Here is an 18,867-nt window from a genome sequence, read left to right as displayed (position 1 = left end):
GGGGAGGAGGGGATTTTACCTGAGAATCTTTGGTAGCTTTTGAAATTTGGGCTTTAGTATCTGGGCTTGTTGAATCTGTTACTAGGCAGTTTTAGGGTCTTTTTTTATCATCTAAAACCTCTCTTTTATTATTCTCCGGCATTTGTAAGCTTTCTTCAATTTTAGGTGGGTTTTTTAAGCATTGCTGGATGGCTGCCATTATTGGGAAAAAGGAGAGAGGAAAATCATGCTTTTCTTGGGCTTCTTTCTTATAAGCCAAATGTGAAAGAAAGTTCTACACCTCTGGATCAGATATGTCTGCGGATAAGATCCAGGGTGCAAATTGATACACCTCATTCCAAAATTTTAAGCTTTCCTATTTTGAAATTTTTAATCCTCTAGATTTGAGCAGGGTTTTAAGAGAACGGATTTGGCACTTCTTCTGGCTTGATGCAGAATTTCCCATTGTAAAGGGAAGATGTTTTTACAGCAGTTGGACACTAGAGGGCTGAAGTGCCTTGGCAAGTTAAAAGCCCCTAGGTTTGAAGAAAAAAAGTTGCAGGTTTAAATCTTTTGTCTTGGAGCTGCTTTTGAGCTGCAGGTGCTCGGCAGGGGTTAGCTAATTTGAATTTTCACTGAACCGGTTTCAGCTGTGGCTTGAATGCCCTGGGGTAGGAAAACAGAGCTGGCTAGAGGAATCTGCCTGACTCTAAAGCTTAGAACTTTAGGGATTTTTTGTAGCAGTGTTCAGATAGAAAAGTGGGGTGAAGTGACGGTTCCCAAAGGGACGTGCCTTAAATTAGAATTTCAGGGGATCACAGTGGTTCCCAGTCACAAGATCTTCCCGCAAATTTGAGGGGCTGGCGGCCATCCTAATGGTTTTTAATTGGCCGATGCGTTACCAGGTTTTTGATAGTAAAGAGATGTCTAGATAGAGTCTTTTGTCCACACCTGTACAGGCAGTCGGGGTCCGTTAGGGGTTCAGAGAGACCTTCAGCCAACACCAGGGGGTAGCCCTGGCCAGAAAGCATCAGTTGTTTCTCTGGCCCTAGCAGTTCCACGTGAGAACTTCAGATCGGAAAAGAGAAGGAAGGAAATTTAGAAGAGATCTTTTGTTGCCCTCCTGAGGAGGAGGGATACTCACGAATCCAGCATTCCCGTGGACACCAGCTCCTAGCTGGCACGAGGTTCAGAGGCTCCCATGTTGTGGCGCCAGATATAGTGCGCGCACGCTGGGCGCCCTGGCATGGTGTGCGTGGGCACACCTGAAGAGTTGCGGCGCGGGGATCGGTCCCCTGGTCTCAGCCGCGCGCCCTGGAAGAAGGCGGGTCTGGCCCTGCGGGCTTCTCCGTGTCTCTGTGGGTCTGGGAAGAGTACGAGGACGGCGAAAGCTAGGATGTCTGCAAGTCGGTAACGGACGAGTGCGTCCCCCGGAGAGGCTGGGTCGCCGGTAGTAAGACACAAGACTCAAGACTCGGCTTAGTCTGTGTTACAGCTTTATTAAGTGTCTCTGCTCCAGCTCCTTGCTGTCCAGCTCTCTATTGATCCAGCTCTCTGCGACCCAGCTCTCTGATATTGAGAGAAAGACTGGGATATTTATACCATAGGGGTAGTGGTAAAAGCTTTGGCTGATAGATACTTTAGTGAGACATTCTATTTTCATATGGAAGTGGATTTCTGCCATGCTGCCAGACCGCTGACTACCTGAAAAATCACACAGGAAAGCATGGTATTCCTAGAGCCAGAGGCCATGTTTATGTTATGGCATTTGTGGCGGGTACTTCAAAAGGAGAGTCAGGAAAATTGCCAGGAAAGTACCGTGCTATGAAAGGAGTCTCAGCACATAACTCCGAGCTCGTGAGCTATCCAGATATGAAGAGACTTCTACTTCACATAACAGAGGCCCCCAACAATTAAGAACAGGGGGGCTGGGGCTGGAGAGATGGTCAGCAGTTAGGGGCACTGGCTGCTCTTGCAGAGGACCTGGGTTTGGCTCACATGGTGGCTAACAATCATCTGTAACTCCAGGTCCAGAGAATTTGATGGCCTCTTCTGGCCTCTACAGGAATTATATGCATGTGTTGCACTTATATCTACTCAGGAAAAAAAATGATATATGTAAAATAAAAATAAATCAAAAAAAACTTTTAAAAGAATAGGGAGGCCGAGGCGATAGTTCAGTGGGTAACATCCTGCCACACAAGTGCCAGGACTTGAGTTCGAATCCACAACACCATTGTAAGAGCCTCACGCAGCCGCCTGTACTGTAACCCCACTGCGGGGGCGGGGTTGGGGGTGGCGGGGTAGGAGTCCTGGGGCTCAGTGGCCAGCCTGTTTATCCAGTCCATGATGAGAGAACCTGTCTCAAAAATCGAGGCGGAGCTGGTGAAAAGCCTCTGGGTAAAGCCTGCTGCCAAGCCTGAGTTCGATCCCTGGGACCCACATGACGGAAGGAGAGAACCGGCTCCCAGGACGTGTCTTCTGACCTGTGTTCATGTGCATATGCCCCTCAAATAAATGTAATAAATAAGATGAGCAGTAGAGGGCAACCTCCACATACGCTAACACACGTGCAATAAAACAGTGTTCAGAGTGGGAGACACCTGGAAGACAGTGAAGAGGTAAACAAACCGCCAAGACGTGCTTGCCATGCATGTGGGCTACCTGGTTCACCGTGGTCCGTCTTACAAGTTTGTGGGGTGGAGTCTGGAAGCATTCTACAGAAGACAGACTCCGCATCCAGAGCTTTGCCCTTGCCCTGGGCTGGGGATGAGGGGCAGATGAGGGCAGGACCTTTCTGTTTTTTAAGATTTCTTTTTATTTATGTGTATGCTTGTGTGTGTCTGTGCAATGTGTGCAATGCCCATGAGGGCCAGAGGAGGGTGTCAGATTCCCTGGAACTGGAGTTATGGACAGTTGTTAGCCATGTGGGTGCTGGGAACTGAACTTGGGTCCTCTGCAAGAGCAGAGAGTGCTCTCAACCACTGAACCATCTCTCCAGCCCTAAGGGACCAGATTTTCTTTTGAGGTACCAGCCATGAGCCACATCCCTCCCCCTCCTTTGCCACAAGAGCCTGAGGGGAAAGAACTGGTTTTCCCCTAGGTAAGTTGGGCTTGTGTGTTTTCAATTTGTGACACTTTCAACTTAGAATGGGTTTAGCAGGACATAATCCCATCATAAATTAAACCAGTGAAGGAATAGCATACCACACTCATAAAGAACCTACCATGAATACAAGAGCCCAGATGTTCACACCAAAGGTAAAACAGCTGCTCCTCTTACACCATGGGACCCAGGAGACAGGGACACAAACATCAACTTGCTGCCACTTGATTGGCAAAAGTTCCAAAATCAAATGCCTTCAGTGTCTCCCAAGATGCCCACTCAATGTCCATCTGAGAAGGCTGATAGGATGGGCCAGTTTTGACTGTCGGAATGCCACCAGGGTTTTTGGGGTGTATTAAAGTCCACAAGGCACCACCTCCTTGAGTCCCTAAAGAGAAACATACCCCACGCCATCCCACTCCCGTGCAGGCACAGTGTCGGCCTCCTCAGAGCCCAGAAATCAGCTGTCATGTGGGGCGTGAGGGGTCTATGAGGTTTGGAGTTACTCAGAGAAATGGGTATGACTCTTGATGGCTCAAAAAAAAAAGATTTATTCTGTCACAGCTGTGGAGGCCAGAAATTGGAGAAAAGGTGCCTAGGGGTGGCAAACGCCCATGAGCAGGAGGATATGGAGTTCAAGTCCAGCCTTGGCTACATAGTGAGTTCCAGGTCAACCTGGGCTATTTAAGACTCTGTGCTAAAAAATAAAACAATAACTACAACGATGCATACAGCAGGCCCGGCTGGGATATGGGGGCAAGAGCAAGCTAGGAGGAGGTGTGCCAGCCTGCTCCTCCCATCCGTGTCCTTGGCTACCATATCCCACAGGGTGACCCAGTGGCCCATTTCCTTCTGTCACCCAGAGCAGAGCTAACCTCCCAGGTCACTCACAGGCGGTGTGATCCGGAATTGCAGTCTGCAAACCGAAACCCAGCCTGCAGCTCCTACCACTGGCCGATGAAACCTGCTGTCATGGTTTCCACCCTGAGAAAGTCCCGGGGCAGGCAGGGCAGGTTGACGGGGACGTTATACAGTTCTGTGCCTCGGTTTCTCCAGCCGTGATCGCTCAAGAGAAGGGCTCCTGTGCCGGGGACAGATGAACCAAAGACCCCTCCCTCAGGACCCCGAAGGGCAATGTTGCTTCTCCTTAGAGAGAACCTAGCCATCCCCACGGCACCTCAGATCCCCCGGCACTGGGTTACTGGTTCCGCACCCCCGCCCCGGGCTATTCACGGAGTTTCCGTCCCCCACCTTCTGCTCCCTTCTGTGCCAAGAAGGCCTCAGTTCCCAGGCCGCCTCTTCAGGGAGCCTGTGGCTACTCCCACAGCCACTCCTTTGCTTTCTTGGCCTCCATTATTTGTGACACAAGAGCCAACTCCATTTTTCTGACTCATTCTTCAGTTGTGTACTGATTAAGCCCTCACTGTATACAGCAACTAAAGACCGCCAAGCCCACATGTCAGACTTCATGTGAGCAGGAAGAATGGTTCCCGGAGAAGCACAGCCCATGCAAATGCCCTGAGGCAGGCAAGGGTGAGCTGCTGGGAAGGGATCACAGACAGAGCGAGGAAGGCAGATGCCAATGCAGAGAGACAGGTGACTCAGGCCACCAGCTGGTCGTCGGGGGGGGGGGCCTGAGAAGAGGCTGCTTTGGTCCTTGAGCAGGGACCAGAGTTTTCCTGGTGGATGTAGGGAGTGGGAAGTAAAGAGACAGCGCAGCATGCTGGGCATGGTGGCCTGTAGTCCCAAGACTTGGGAGGCAGAGGCAGGTGGATCTCTGTGAGTTCAAGGCCAGCCTGGTCTACATAGTGAGTTCCAGACCAGCTGGAGCGACAGGGAGACCCTGTTTCAAAAAGACCAAAAAGAGGTGGGGGGCAGGGGGGCATCCAATCTCACAGAGGGGAAAACAGGTCCCAGAGCACAGGGATCTGCATGGAGGAGACAGGTGGGAAGCTCAGCGGCAGCCAGGATGGGAGAACTCCCACTCAGGCACTTCCCATCTCTAGAACCTTTGATTTGATCTCCGCAGTTTTTACACCACCAGTGCTGGGTAACCCCCCACTCAGCTTCGTGAAGGTTCACTTGCTCTGGGCAGCCACCCTGACTCAGGGACACCCATCCTCTTTACAGATGGGGAAACTGAGGCTCCGGCAGGAGGAGGATGGGACCTTAGGGAGTCACCCTCTGACATCCAGCAGCTCTGGGTGGCTTCATTCAGTCTCCCACCTCGCATAGGGCTGGTGGAGGCCAGGGGTGCAGAGGACAAGACTGCCTATGCCTCCAGCCACTTCAGCCATCTCTGTGTGAGAGACCTGATGCCCCAGGACTGTGGGTCAGAGTGAGACAGAGCGAGATCAAGAAAGACAGGGAAAGATATAGAGACAGAGAGAGATACAAGACAGGCTACGAGGCGATAGCCGCACCTGCCGGGAGCCAGAAGCTGCATGTGAGTTGAGTCCCTAGCACACCAAGTATCTTTGAGTATTATCCAGGATGATGGTGGCTTCGAATACTGGCCCATCTGTTTGGCCCCTGTCACCTCTCACAGACCCCCCCAGAAGTGTTAATGTCCCCATTTCCACAACAGGGAAACTGAGGCCTGCAGAAGACCTAGCTTCATAGCCCAACCTGAGCCCTATCTCTGAGAGGCTTGTTGACTGACTGTATGACCTCCTCTTCCAGGCTCCAGTTGGAAAGAGCCTCTGAACCTGGGAGGGAAACCCTGTTCTTGCCCGGGAGTGGTCTTTGTGCACCGCCTGCTGTTTGGCTCCCAGTAGGAAGGTCCAGGGCTGAGTCAGCCCAGGGCACTGAGAGTAGTCAGGAGCAGCTCTGAGCTGGATGGGGAGGGCTGAGCAGTGACCGCCATGGAAACCTAGTTGAGGGGGGGCTCAGGGAAACCAGGCCAACTTGCCTTGGGCAGCTGGCGACCTCCATGTGTGGTGGGAAGGTTGGTGACTTTGGGCACCTTTGGGCTAGGTGAGGTTTCTGAAAGCCCTACCATCTCCCACTGACTGTGCAATTAAACATTGATGATTCTGGGAAGGAACCCAAGAAGGGCGGGACTCACGCCCTGATAGGGGATGAAGAGGCGAGATCTCAGCAGAAAAGTGGCTCAGAGTCCAGGAGAAACCAGTGTGATAAGCATGCCAGTCACCTAGGCCCTGCCCAGAATCCCCCAGGGAGGAACTGGGGGGCGTGGCTCAGGGGTAGAGCCCTTTCCCAGAATTCCCCAGTGAGGGGCTGGGGGTGTGGCTCAGGGGTAGAGCCCTTTGCCAGAATTCCTCAGTGAGGGGCTGGGGGCGTGGCTCAGGGGTAGAACCCTTTCCCAGAATCCCCCAGTGAGGGACTGGGGGGGCGTGGCTCGGGTGAGTAGAGCCCTTTCCCAGAATCCCCCAGTGAGGGACTGGGGGTGTGGCTCAGGGGTAGAGCCCTTTCCCAGAATCCCCCAGTGAGGGGCTTGGGATGTGGCTTAGGGGTAGAACCCTTTCCCAGAATCCCCCAGTGAGGGACTGGGGGATGTGGCTCAGGGGTAGAGCCCCAGCTAAGGATGCACAAGGCCCTAAGTTTCATTTGCAGCAAGAAACAAAAGGAGTGGAAAGGGAAAGAAAAAAGGTGAGAGAAAAGGGAACAGAACAGAGAGAGAAGAAAACAGAAGTAAGAGAGAGAGTGAACAGGAGTTGTTCCCACCATAACTTGAGCAGACAGGCTGTGGAATTCACAGCAGCTAGAAAAGCAGAACCACCCATGTGCAAGTCAGCAGATGAATAAATAAACACAACATATTCCAGGCACACCATGGAATATTATTCAGCCATGAAAAGGAAAGAGCCGCTGATGTACGTCAAAAAACCTCAAAAACATGATGTTGATGGACAGCCATCAGCACAAAGGTCCTGTGGGCCATGTTGATAGAAAACATCCAGAACAGGTTAATCCAGAGATGATCAGGGGTTGTGACAGGGGAGGGGAACAGAAGCAGCTCACAAGTGATGGCTGCTTTTGCGTTTGGAATGGAATGTTCTGGAATGTTCTAGGCAGAGGTGCTTTGTACACACAATGTGAATTGCTAAATGACACTGAGCTGTGCACTTTAAAGAAGGGAACTGTGGGGAATGTGGGCACTGCAGCTTAAAGACAACGTAACAGAAGAGGGGAGAGCCCAGGAGGGCTTCGCTGTGAAGTGTTTGGTGTCAGGTGCAGGCAGTGGCTCTGGCTGCCCAGTGGCTGGATTACCTACCACTCCAGAGCCTGTGATAGCTCAGCCTAGTCCTGGCTAGAACGCAGAGGCACATAGCACAGTTACCAGAAAGATGCAGCCTGGAGTATGGGGGGGGGGGCTGGAGCAGCCTGTAACCCTGGACCCTCGGGGGCACAGGTTCCCGTTTCCACCCCCCCCACCCCCCAGCTCTGGCTGCCCAGTGGCTGGATTACCTACCACTCCAGAGCCTGTGATAGCTCAGCCTAGTCCTGGCTAGAACGCAGAGGCACATAGCACAGTTACCAGAAAGATGCAGCCTGGAGTATGGGGGGGGGGGTCTGAAGCAGCCTGTACCTCTGTACCTTCGGGAGATCAGTTTCCCGTTTCACCACCCCCCAGCCCCAAGACAGACAGAGGTTAAGGAGACGGGTGAGGCAGAGGGTCAGGTGTGTGACATACAACACTCATCCCAGTGCTCGGGAGGCTGAGGCAGGAGGATCTCTGGGAGATCAAGGCTAGCCTGGGTTACATACTGAGTTCCAGCCCATCTGGGGACTATAGGGAGACTCTGTTTCAAAAAACAACTACAAAAAGGGGGGAGCTGTATGGAAAATTTTGGCTGTCAGGCTGCAAACATCTCAATGGCTCTCTCCCTGGCACACCAGAACTCCTCTGCCCAACTCAGCCTCCCCTCCTCCCAGCAGATACCCCCAAAACTAGCTAGAGCCAGATGTGCAGCACACATCTGTCACCCCAGCACCGGGGAGACAGGCAGGAAGATCAGGCGTCTCAGGCTAGCCTGGGCTACAGCAAACGTGTGCAGCCACTTTGTGAGGTGAGGCTGGAGGAACAAAGCTGTTTCCAGAGCTAGAAGCTTCCTTGGGGAAATTGAAGTCTCAGAGTGTGGGAGGTCTGGAGACCTGCTGCTCCGTAGTCACAAAATGCAGGGCTTCTGGGTGATGCATCCTTCCAGGGCTGAAACTGGAAAAGACTGTTTTGCACACGTGCCGTTTCTGCCCCCTGGTGGCCACGGAGAAGTTCAGTAAGAATCTCGATCATTGTGACCGGCAGATGGGAGAGACTTGAGGTGCCAGGCAGTGTGTGCCCCGAAAGGGGGTGCCAGACTGCGCCTCACCTCGGGGCACATCCCCTGCGGAGAAAGGACGCTGGGGCCATCTAATACCCCTGTTCTGGGGGACCCAGCCTCTCTTGCTTCAACTGTCCCTCCTACCCAAGTCTGATCTCAGTTCTGAGTGTCTGTCTCCCAGATAGGCTCATAAGTAGCCCAGGCTGGCCTCAAACTGCTGATCTTCCAACCTCAGCCTCCCGAGTGCTGGGATGACAGGCGTGCACCTATTTTCAATCAGAGAGATTGCCCATTTGCTAAGTGTTTGACCCTCCAAGCGGGAAACTGAGTCTGGGGAGTGTTACTTCCCCGAAGTGTCCAGAGCCCTCGTTGCCCACTTTTTTATTGTGCTGCTGAGGACTGACCCCAGGGCCTGGTGTATGCTAGGCACTTGCTCTGTGTCTTCAACAAACCCCCAACCTGTCTCCACACCCTTGACTACTCCAAACTTTGAGGCCCCCACAATAGTCAGACTCCTTGCCTAGTGCTCCTGGGGCTGGACTCCCAGCCCAGTACATTGGGGTCAATTTGAGCCTGTAACTAGGTCCCCTCAGACTTGAAAGACCCAGAAAAGCAGGGCCCATGCCTGCACTGAGTGTTGGCTGGCTGACTGGTCAGAGCAGTCTTCTGCTCCTGGCAGTTTCTAGGGTTAGCATCACAGGCTGTGTGGCCACAGCTGTTGGAAGAAGGGGAAGGAAGAACACCGTGGCTGGGGGAAGAGAGGCTCTAGGTCACTCAGGCCTGGGTTTGAGTCCTGCCGATGCTGTGTGAGCTCAGGTAAGAAGACACTCTCTTAGCCTCAGTAGTCACATCTATACAGCAGGACAGCATGGTGGACCAGATCATGACCAGCCCACAGCCCTGGCCCGCCCACAGCCCTGACCCCTCCATAGCCATGACCCCACCTATAGCCATGACCCGCCCACAGCTCTGGCCCCACCCATATCCCGTCCCCCACCCATAGTCCTGACCCGCTCATAGCCCTACCCACCCATAGCCTTGGACCTGCCCACAGCCATGGTGACCAGGTGTTGGGGTTTAGGAAATCAATGAAGAAGGAACTGGCTGGTATTCAGTAGGTATCTAATAAGCAGTCACCATGATTGCAATAGTTAGCCCTCCTGCCGGTAAGGCAAGGTGGACAGTCCCGGTTCTTCACCCTTCCGGGTCCACCAGGGATCGACAAGTTTGTGGTCCGGTTGGGTCAGGTCTCCCAGGAGTGGGAGTCTCCGGGCCAGGCTGCCACCCAAACGTTCCTGCTCGCCCAGACCCAGGACTGCGTCCTGCTGCAAGGATGGCTCCAGATCCACGGTGGGCTCAGGGCAGGCCTGGGCCGGCTCTGTCTGGTCATTTCTGTCCCAGGGCATCTCCACCACTAGCATCTCTTGCGGCCACAGCACTTCCGGGAAGTCCCCAGGGCTACTCCACTGCCAAGTCTAGAGAGAAGGACAGACTGTGGGCGGGGCCAGGGTTATGGGCGGGGCCAGGGCTATGGGTCAGGGCTGTAGGCAGTGTCAGGGTATAGTGAGCTGGGCCAGCTCCTGATGAGTTGTCTAAAGTCCTGACCATCTTGAAGAAGGTCCAGTAGGTGACCTGCACTCAGCCGGCCTGTGCACCCCAGCTGGGCTCCAGGTGATGGAGAAACTGACACCTGTTCCCCTAGGTCCACTGACCAGCCAACCACAAGGAGAACAGCTGCCCCCAAGAGGGGTCCAGAATCCCTGGGTTCCCCACACCTGAAACCCACCACCTTGGGGTTTGTTTTTTTCAAGCTCCCCTTTCCTTTGAAGCCATTTTGAGTTCTGTGTCTATGACATGCCTTCCAGAAAAGTCTCTGCTTGTTCTTATGCATGGTTAGGGGAGTTGGAGCACCTGCTTTCAAGTAGAGTCACAGAGAATAACGTACACTCATCCACAGCCAGTGGCTCGCAGATGAGCTACTCAGCTACTCAGCAAGCGACAGCCAGAAGTGGAAAAGAAAAATTTACCTGCTTGCCCTGGATGCCAGGGAACTCCAAAGCTGTGCTGGCACAGGGTGTGGGCAGGGGTGGGCACAGGTGCCAGGCGGCCCTGGGACAAAGGATAGCGAATCACAGAAGGTATTTCTAACTCCTTCTCTTCTCCCCCATCAGGTTATACGGGTGTGGGATGGAGAGGGTCTCACACACTAGGGTTCAAATCCCATCACCTGGTCAATCCTGGGCCCTTTGTCTTGCTTTCATGCTCTATAAAATGGGTGCAAGGGCATCCTCGTTGCTGTCACAGTGGACATGTCGGGCGGGGTAAGGGCGGGAGTTACCTATTCAGGCCTCGGTATCCAAGGACACCCACGAGGAGGACACTGGCAAAGCTCCCCAGAGAGGCGAAGACGATGGACAGGCGGGAAATCTGCAGCTCTGGGGGAGGGGCGCTCGCTTCAGGGAGAGTCAAGCCTTTCCTTGCTCTCCCCTCCCTCCCCTGCCTCGGAGCCCCCTGCCTGGGGGAGACACAGGTGACCCAGAGCCAGAGGCCCCCCGAGGTATCAAAGCAGAGCACAGGCGCAGTTCATGTATCACTGTGGGGCAGAGAAACTTCCTGGAGGAGGGAGCCTTAAAGCTTGGTTCCGAAGGATGAATAAGAGTTCGACAAGCAGGCAACATCAAGCCCTGCAGGCAGGTGAGGCAGCCCCCTACCCCACCCCCGGCCTACTACATTCTCCTGAGGCCCATGGAAAGCCACACAAGAAAGTTTAGGTCAGGAAGGGGCTGTGCAAGTCATTAGGGGGCTGCGGCGCAGTGCATGCTCGGTAAACAGCTGCCCCTGCCTCTCCACTCACCGAAGCTGAAGCGCTGGGGCTGGCTCCAGGCACCCGGGAGCCACTCCGTGTCTGCCCGCACCTGAACCGTGTACACCACCCCTGTCCGCAGTCCCTGAAGGGTGACTTGGGTCTCTGTGGGTGGCAGGAGCCTCTCTGCTGGAAGGAGGCAGTGTGGGCCCGTGAACCCCTTCACCACCCAGAGTCAAAGTTCAGCCCATGGGATGCACCTGGTCCAGGGAACCAGTGCTAACTGAGTAGACCCCACTCTGGGCTTGGGGCTAAGACCTCTTTCCTTAAGCCCTGAACACCTTGGAGTTGTTCATAAGAACAGTCCTTGTGAAAATACATGAGACTCAAAAAAACAGGCAGGTGAGATGGCTTTTCTGGTAAAGGCACTTGCTTCCAAGCCTGATGACCAGAATTGATCCCAGGACACACATGGTGGAAAGAGAGAACTGACTCACACAAGGTTCTCTGACCTCTGCACCTGAGCCCTGGCACAGGCACATCCCTCTGCCCCACAAATAGAAAATAAATCTAAATGTGACTAAAAAGTTAAAAAAAAAAAAAAAAACCAACGTTGAACCTAGTTTTCTTTCTTTCTTTCTTTCTTTTTGAGACAAGGTCTCTCTGTAGCCCCAGCTGTCCTGGAACTCACTATGTAGACCAGGCTGGCCTTGAACTCACAGAGATCTGCCTGCCTCTGCCTCCCAAGTGCTGGGATTAAAGGTGTGCACCACCACGCCCGGCTTTAAATTTTCTTATTTTAAAGGGGGGAAAACTGAAAGAGAGAGAGGGTCAGTGATGTACCCAGCATCACACAGCAAAATGGAACCAAGCCAAGTTCCCTAGAAGCAGCCCGGCTCTCCCGCACCTGACACCGGTTCACTGTCCTCTGCTTCCCAGCGCACAACGTATTGTTTCAGGACTCCTGGGCAGGTGCTCAGCTGAGATGGCGTCCACTCCAAGGATACTGAGTCTCCACTGTAGTTCTTCACGGAGACACGCTGTGGCCTCCCGGCCACCGAAGCTGCAACCCACACAGTGTTGGATCAATGCTGAGCACCTTCAAGAGGTGCTGGGAGGGAACCCAGGAGCCCCACTGGTGGGTACGGAACCCACAGGCAGCACGTGACCCCACTCAGTGGGCACAGACCCCACAGGGCAGGTACGGGCCACATAGGGTGATTACAAACCACACAAGACAGATATCCGGCATGGGGCCCAAGGACAGTGTACAGAGCCCCACTGAATGGGTATGGACCCCACGAGGTGGCACTTGCTTGGCTTTTACACGTCCTGCCAGAGGCTGTGCACAGACTAGTCTTCAGCCTACCCTCTCTGAGCCTCTGCTGTACCTGTAGAATGGGATATCACACCCACCGGCCTGGCCATACCCCCTGGCTTGGCCCTATCCACATCCCTGTCTCAGCTCACAAAACTGTCTCCACCCACAACCACAGCTCCTCCCTTAGCTCTGGCTCCACCCACTGCAGGGCCCTGCCCACAGCTCCGGCTCTGCCCACAGCTATTGATGCATGTAGATACCTCCCAGACACCCAAGGCCAACAGAGAGACAAAGCCTGAGTCACTCACCATTGCCCCCAAAGTAGTAACCCGACAGGACGGTCGACCAGGATGAGAGCGTATCGGGACGCAAGGAGGCGAAGATGGTGACACGGTAACAGTCCTCCTTCATTGCCCCAGGTTCTGGGCTCCAGGTGTGAGCTGCTCAAAAGACCGACATTGGCCAGGTAACTGAGCAAAGCATGTCCTTAATGTGCATGTGCTGCCCTGGCAGTTCTTTCTGACAGGAAGGCAGAAAACTCCTACTCATGCTTCAAAGACCTGAACCATAGTCACTTCTGGACACCTTATCACTGCTCCCAGCCTTACTCCATGGGGAAGGGGTGTCTGTGTCCAGCTCTGCAGCCTCCATTTAGGGGATCTCTAAGACCACCAAAAAAAGTGTATTCTTCACAAGGGCTGCAGCCCAAGCCCTGAGCAGGAAGTCTCCAAGACACAGCAACCATCTGTCTCCTCTTTCCTTCTGAAACCTCATTAACTCCCACAAACATCTTGTGAAATGCCAGCTTGGTAGGTGAGGGCAATTATTCAACAAGCACACTGGGGTGTGACACTCATTATGCACCGGGGTGTGACCTGCCCAGGGGCTGAACCCAGGAAATCAGTACAGGCCGAAGACCTGTGAGGAACTGTCCCAGTCTCAGCCTGGATTCACTGCTGAGTGACTCTGGGGCCTCAGACACCATGTATGAGCAGGTCCTGAGGGTGGAGCTGGTCAGTCGTTTCCAAGGGTTAATTAACCGAAGGGACGCACCCATCCCAGCCGGGACCTTGTCTTCTGGTGCAGTAAGAGTGCAGTTGTCGTGGCTTCTGTCCTGGCTGTCCAGCTGCCACTCAATGCAGTAGGCAGTGCCTGGAGCCTGGGCTGCCCAGTGCAGGGATGTCCTGTTGCCTTCCTGGCTGATGTTCAGAGGTCCCAGAGCTGGAAGGAGTGCAGGGTGTCACTAGAGGGACAGGAGCCCCAGGGGTGTGTGCTGTAATCACAGACAGTACATCCAACTCTAGGGAGTGCAACTAGCATTTCCTGAACACCACCTGGGTGGCACTTTATAGGCACCTCCTGGGAACGAAGTGGGACCCTGTTTGCCCTGTTTTACATATGCAAACTGGGGCTCAGAGAGGAAGAGCTACCAGCCTAAGTCTGCCCAGCAGAACCATGACCCAATCAGCCTAGAGCCAAAAGACCCGCTGCTGTATGGTTCTGTCCCAGCACCGTAGTGACAAGCTCACAGACCAAAAAGCTGACAAGATTAAGAAGGCTGTGTTGTTTTCAGTAAGGTCCCACTATGTGGACTAGAATTTGAAATCTTCCTGTCTCAGCCTCCTGAGTGCTGGGATGACAGGTATGCTCAATGACGGGTGTCTATTTGGGTAAAAAAATGTTATGGGAAGCCGGACATGGTGGCTTTAATCTCAGCACTTGGGCAGCAGAGGCAGAAGGATTTCTGTGAGGTAGAGACATCATCTTACTTTTGTGGGGCAGGAACCCCAGCTTTGTTCATGCTCAGTAGGAATCCCGGGCCGGCACATGCTCAGTCTCCCCTGGCCTGCTCCCTGGTCCTTTCCATCCCTGTGCCCCAAGCACCTGAAAACTCCTGGGCTGGAAGGTGCCAGGTCTGGATGGGACTTCGTGCAAAACGTGTCTGGGCAACTACAACCATGTCGTAGGCGGCCCCAGAGATGTGCAACGTCTTGCCCAGCTTCACAGTCCTTGAGGTCCAGGGCTGGCAGGGGCAGGAGAGCATTCTCATGTGTACCAAGTGTGTCACCTGCCCACCCGGCATGACATCCTGGCAGTTCTCTGGAAGATCAGGCTGCAGTGACTGTGGAGTGGGAGATGGGTGGGAAACAGGACACAGCCTGAGCAAGCCATACCTAACATTGCCCCCCACCCTGCTCATGCACACTCCCATTACCTTCAGAGTGAGGGTCTCATGTAGCCCAGGCTGGCCTCCAACTCCCTATGTAGCTGAGGATGACCTGAAACTCCTGACCTGACTCCACCTCCCCAGGTAACAGGCGTATATCACCACACCCAGCTAACCTTCAGAGCTACGCTATAACCTCACCAACATCTCCTCTCCATGTCTTTCTGGGCCCCTTTGCCTCCTTCCTCTGCCCGCCCCCCAGCCCAGGATGGCCCAGTCACCTGCCCCTGTACGGTCAGCCTCCGCCTCCCATCCTGGCCCAGTGGCTCCATCAGGAACTTAATCTTGGGCTGGGGAAGGGTTTCTGTAAGGATACCAGAGACAGACAGTCCCAGAAACTGTTAGGTCCTCAAGCAAGTGACTTCACCCTGGAGGCTTAACCTGATGTTCTGACCTAACAGAATGCTAAAGGAGGGGCCCCAAAGCCAAGTACTCAAGTTATCATCTGGATCTCTCCTCTCTCTCTCTCTCTCTCTCTCTCTCTCCTTTTGAGACAAGATCTGGCTATGGAGCCCACTCTGACCCCAAACACACAGCCCTCTTGTCTCAGCCTTCACAGTGCCTGGATGACTGTCCTGCACCAGCCAGAGGTGGCCTTATTTCTAGTGCTCCTGGGGCCCAGGGTCCTCTCACCAGGTGGGACACACACATTGCCGCTCCAGCTACTCCAGGGCCCTCCGGGAATCCCTGATGGGAGCCGGCGCCGGCGCCGGACCTGGAACTTCTGGGCCACATTCAACTCCGAAGGGCAGAGGCAGGACTCTGAGCAGAGGCAGGGTGTACCTCAGAGTGCTGTGGCTAACACAGGTCACCTAGCCAGTTCTGACCTGCACAGAGCCACATACAGGGCCTAGAGACACAGTGGGAAGCCAGGCCTGTTCCTGGGACTCTTTCACCCATTTTATTCTTTCCCTGGACTCCAGTCCCTCATATGATGGTGACCCTTTCTGTGGACTCCAGTCCCCCCATTTGATGGTGACTTGCTCTGTGTTATCACATGCAAATGGGAAGAAACCCCACACCAAACCACAGGGCAGGGTGACAGGCCCTGCATACAGTAGGTGCCACATTAATGCTTGCAGCAACTACCATGATTGTTCTTAGTCTCACCTAAGCCAGAAACATCCTGGGGTCCACAGTCACCCTAGAAAGAGATGGGGTTTATTTACTCTTTTACATTTTTTGATGGCTCACAAAAATGAGCTGTCTGAACTTCTCTCTTTTTTGGTCTTTTTGAGACAGGGTTTCCCTGTAGCCCCAGCTGTCCTGGAACTCACTATGTAGACCAGGCTGGCCTTGAACTCACAAAGATCTGCCTGCCTCTGCCTCCCGAGTGCTGGGATTAAAGGCGTGCGCCACCACGGCCGGCTTGAACTTCTCTTTTTTTAAATATTTTATTTATTGTTTTATATTTTATGTGTATGAGTGTATTGCCTGCATGTAGGTAAGTGCACCTGTGTTATGCAATGCCCTCAGAGGACAGAAAAGGCCATCAGATCCCCTGGAACTGGAGTTACAGACAGTTCATTAGCCGCCATATGGGTGCTGGGATTCGAAACTGGGTCTTCTGCAAAAACAAACCAGTGTTCTTAACCCTGAGCCATCTCTCCAGTCCCTCTTTTTTTCTTTTTGAAGAACTGTGTAGCTGACTATGAGTCTCTTTTCTCTACTTCCCAGGTGCTGGGATGAGAGGTGTGTGATACCACATCTGGCTCTCTAGACTCATCTCATGCCTGTTTACCTGAGGGGGCAACTGAGGTTCTGGTAGGCTAGTAGGGTTACAGGACTGGAGGGACAGTGGGGCAGCAGAGGAATGAATGAAGTGGGGAGTGAATGCGTGAGTGAGCGAATGAATGAATTAGTGAGTGAATGAGTGAGTGGGTGAATGAATGAATGAGTGAGGGAATGAGTGAATGATTTAGTGACTGAGTGAATGAATGAGGGAATGAGTGAGTGAGTGAATGAATGAGTGAGGGAATGAGTCAATGATTTAGTGACTGAGTGAATGAGTGGGTGAATGAATGAGGGAATGAGTGAGTGGGTGAATGAATGAGTGAGGGAATGAGTGAATTAATGAGTGGGTGAATGAATGAATTAGTGAGGGAATGAGAGAATTAAGGACTGAATGAGTGAGGGAGGGAGGCAGGAGGGAGGCAAGAGGGAGGGTGGCTCCAGGTTGTCCTCCTGGAAGTGGTGGCCCTCAGCTTTTTGAAGGGGGATGGACCCCACTTGCACCTGCAAAAACTGGTGCAGAAAAACAAGGAGGTTGGAACCACAGGGACCTGGCAGATAATGGCCTCATTCTAGAAGTTGCCAAGGAAGCAGAGACCTGATCCCTCAGCAAGGGGTGAGGATCAGGATGCCCTCTGGAGGGAAATGGGGAGCCCCAGAGGGTGCTTGTGCAGGGGGGTCCCTTAGATGTGGAGATCAGGTGCTGGGGCAGTAGGACAAGGGAGGCAGCTGTGTGTAAGGGGTTAGGACTCTGGAGATGGGATGCTTATCTGGGACTGGGAGTACCTTTAACCGAAAGACAAGCTCACCAATATCCAGCCGCTGTTGGGAGTGCCTCGTCGGAACTGTACCTCCGCACCGTCCTTTGACGTCTCCCACATCATCCGAATTTGACCATCAGACCGGGACACATTGATGTCTCCCAGGGGAGGGTCCAGCTTAACTAGAGACAGAGGTGGGGGGAGGGGCAGCCCACATGTCTATGACTTGATGGGTCCAAATATTCAGAAAAGTTTGCCTGGGGTTACCCCATGAGTTGCCCAAATGAGAGTCAGGTACTGCAGGCTAAGGCTGACATGCTGTGATGCAGTCAGGGGAGAGGGGTTTTGTTTTTGTTTCTGTTTCTTGGTCACGTATGGAGTCTGACCTCGAACTTCTGATCCTCCTGTCTCGGCTCCTTAAGTGCTAGGATGACAGGTGTACACTACCACACCGAATTTATATGGTGCCGGGAGTGGAATTCAAGGCTTCAAGCATGCTAGACAAGCCCTCCATCACCTGGGCATAAGCCCCAAGAATTTTTTTTTTTTTGGTCTTTTTGAGACAGGGTCTCCCTGTAGCCCCAGTTGTCCTGGAACTCACTAGGTGGAACAGACTGGCCTTGAACTCACAGAGATCTGCCTGCCTCTGCCTCCTGAGTGCTGGGATCAAAGGCGTATGCCACCATGCCCGGCAAGCCCCAAGATTTTTAAAAAATGTATTGTATTACGCACTGGTGGTGTGGTGGGGCTTAGCCACAGAGCCCCTGCCTAGAATCTCCCAGTGAGAGGCTGGGGCCTGGTTCAGAGGCAGAGCATGCAGAAAGTATTGGGTTCTACCCAAGACAACACACATTCTCCCTAAAACAGAAATCTTGTCTTGCAATATCCTTTCCATTGACTAGTGAATTTTTTGGTGCTAGGATTCATTTCCTGCCTGTGGGGGAGCTCACTGGGCCTCTCTTAGCTGGGTGGCCCTCTCACTAGCCTGACCACATCCGTCCTTGATCCTGCCCACAACCCACACCCCACGCACAAGACCAAACCAGAAATCTGCTAATGGTGTGTTGAGTCATGAAAACACACTTCAGTACCCAGCAGGGGCTCAGGAAATTATGAGCATTGCCAGAAGAAACCTAAGTGTCCAGCGATAGGGCATTCCTGAGGATCAAGACAGACTGCAGCAGCAACTGGTGGGACAGCAGGCAGGATCCAGTCCCTCACCTTGGGCCTGGAATGTTCCCAGAGCCTAGGCTCAGGGACTGGGGATCTTTGAGGTGATAGGGGGAAAAGGAGAACAGAGTGCTCACCCCAGCTGAACAGCTGCAGTGTTATCTTCTGTGACTTCATGGTCCAATTTGCCCTCTGAGACTCCACCCAAAGCGTGACATTGGAGAGCACGTGGACACCATCCTGCTCAGAGAACTGCACCAGGGTGGAGGAGCCCGCGGAGAAGTAGCAGCAGTGCTCAGTGCTGAGGCTGCAGGAGGGAGGGAGATAGGAAGAGGGAGGGAGATAGGAAGAGGGAGGGGTGGCTGGAGGGATGGATGGATGGATGGGTGGGTGGGTGGATGGATGGGTGGATGGGTGGATGGGTGGGTGGGTGGATGGATGGATGGGTGGATGGGTGGGGGGATGGGGGGATGGATGGGGGGAT

General features: G+C 53.4%; 1 protein-coding gene across 1 annotated transcript in view; it reads right to left on the bottom strand.

The window, feature by feature from the left end:
• Window positions 1-9,499: 9,499 nt before the first annotated feature.
• The window catches only part of Il12rb1 (interleukin 12 receptor subunit beta 1), a 13,236-nt gene continuing 3,868 nt past the window's right edge, over window positions 9,500-18,867 (bottom strand). Inside the window, exons 5-17 of the mRNA XM_029559368.1 lie at window positions 18,521-18,690; window positions 17,262-17,395; window positions 15,832-15,865; window positions 15,355-15,483; window positions 14,943-15,025; window positions 14,379-14,616; window positions 13,548-13,715; window positions 12,803-12,934; window positions 12,081-12,236; window positions 11,225-11,359; window positions 10,709-10,805; window positions 10,398-10,479; window positions 9,500-9,845 (exon numbers count right to left, since the gene is read on the bottom strand). Of these exons, the coding sequence (XP_029415228.1) occupies window positions 9,522-9,845; window positions 10,398-10,479; window positions 10,709-10,805; window positions 11,225-11,359; window positions 12,081-12,236; window positions 12,803-12,934; window positions 13,548-13,715; window positions 14,379-14,616; window positions 14,943-15,025; window positions 15,355-15,483; window positions 15,832-15,865; window positions 17,262-17,395; window positions 18,521-18,690 (1,882 nt within the window). The 3' untranslated portion in view covers window positions 9,500-9,521. The remainder of the gene's footprint in view (window positions 9,846-10,397; window positions 10,480-10,708; window positions 10,806-11,224; window positions 11,360-12,080; window positions 12,237-12,802; window positions 12,935-13,547; window positions 13,716-14,378; window positions 14,617-14,942; window positions 15,026-15,354; window positions 15,484-15,831; window positions 15,866-17,261; window positions 17,396-18,520; window positions 18,691-18,867) is intronic.

This window comes from Nannospalax galili, unplaced genomic scaffold (assembly GCF_000622305.1).
Source record: "Nannospalax galili isolate Female #2095 unplaced genomic scaffold, S.galili_v1.0 scaffold529, whole genome shotgun sequence".
Lineage (NCBI taxonomy): Eukaryota > Metazoa > Chordata > Mammalia > Rodentia > Spalacidae > Nannospalax > Nannospalax galili.
Note: the sequence above shows the minus strand (reverse complement) of the source record. Positions and strands in the feature narration are given on the sequence as shown.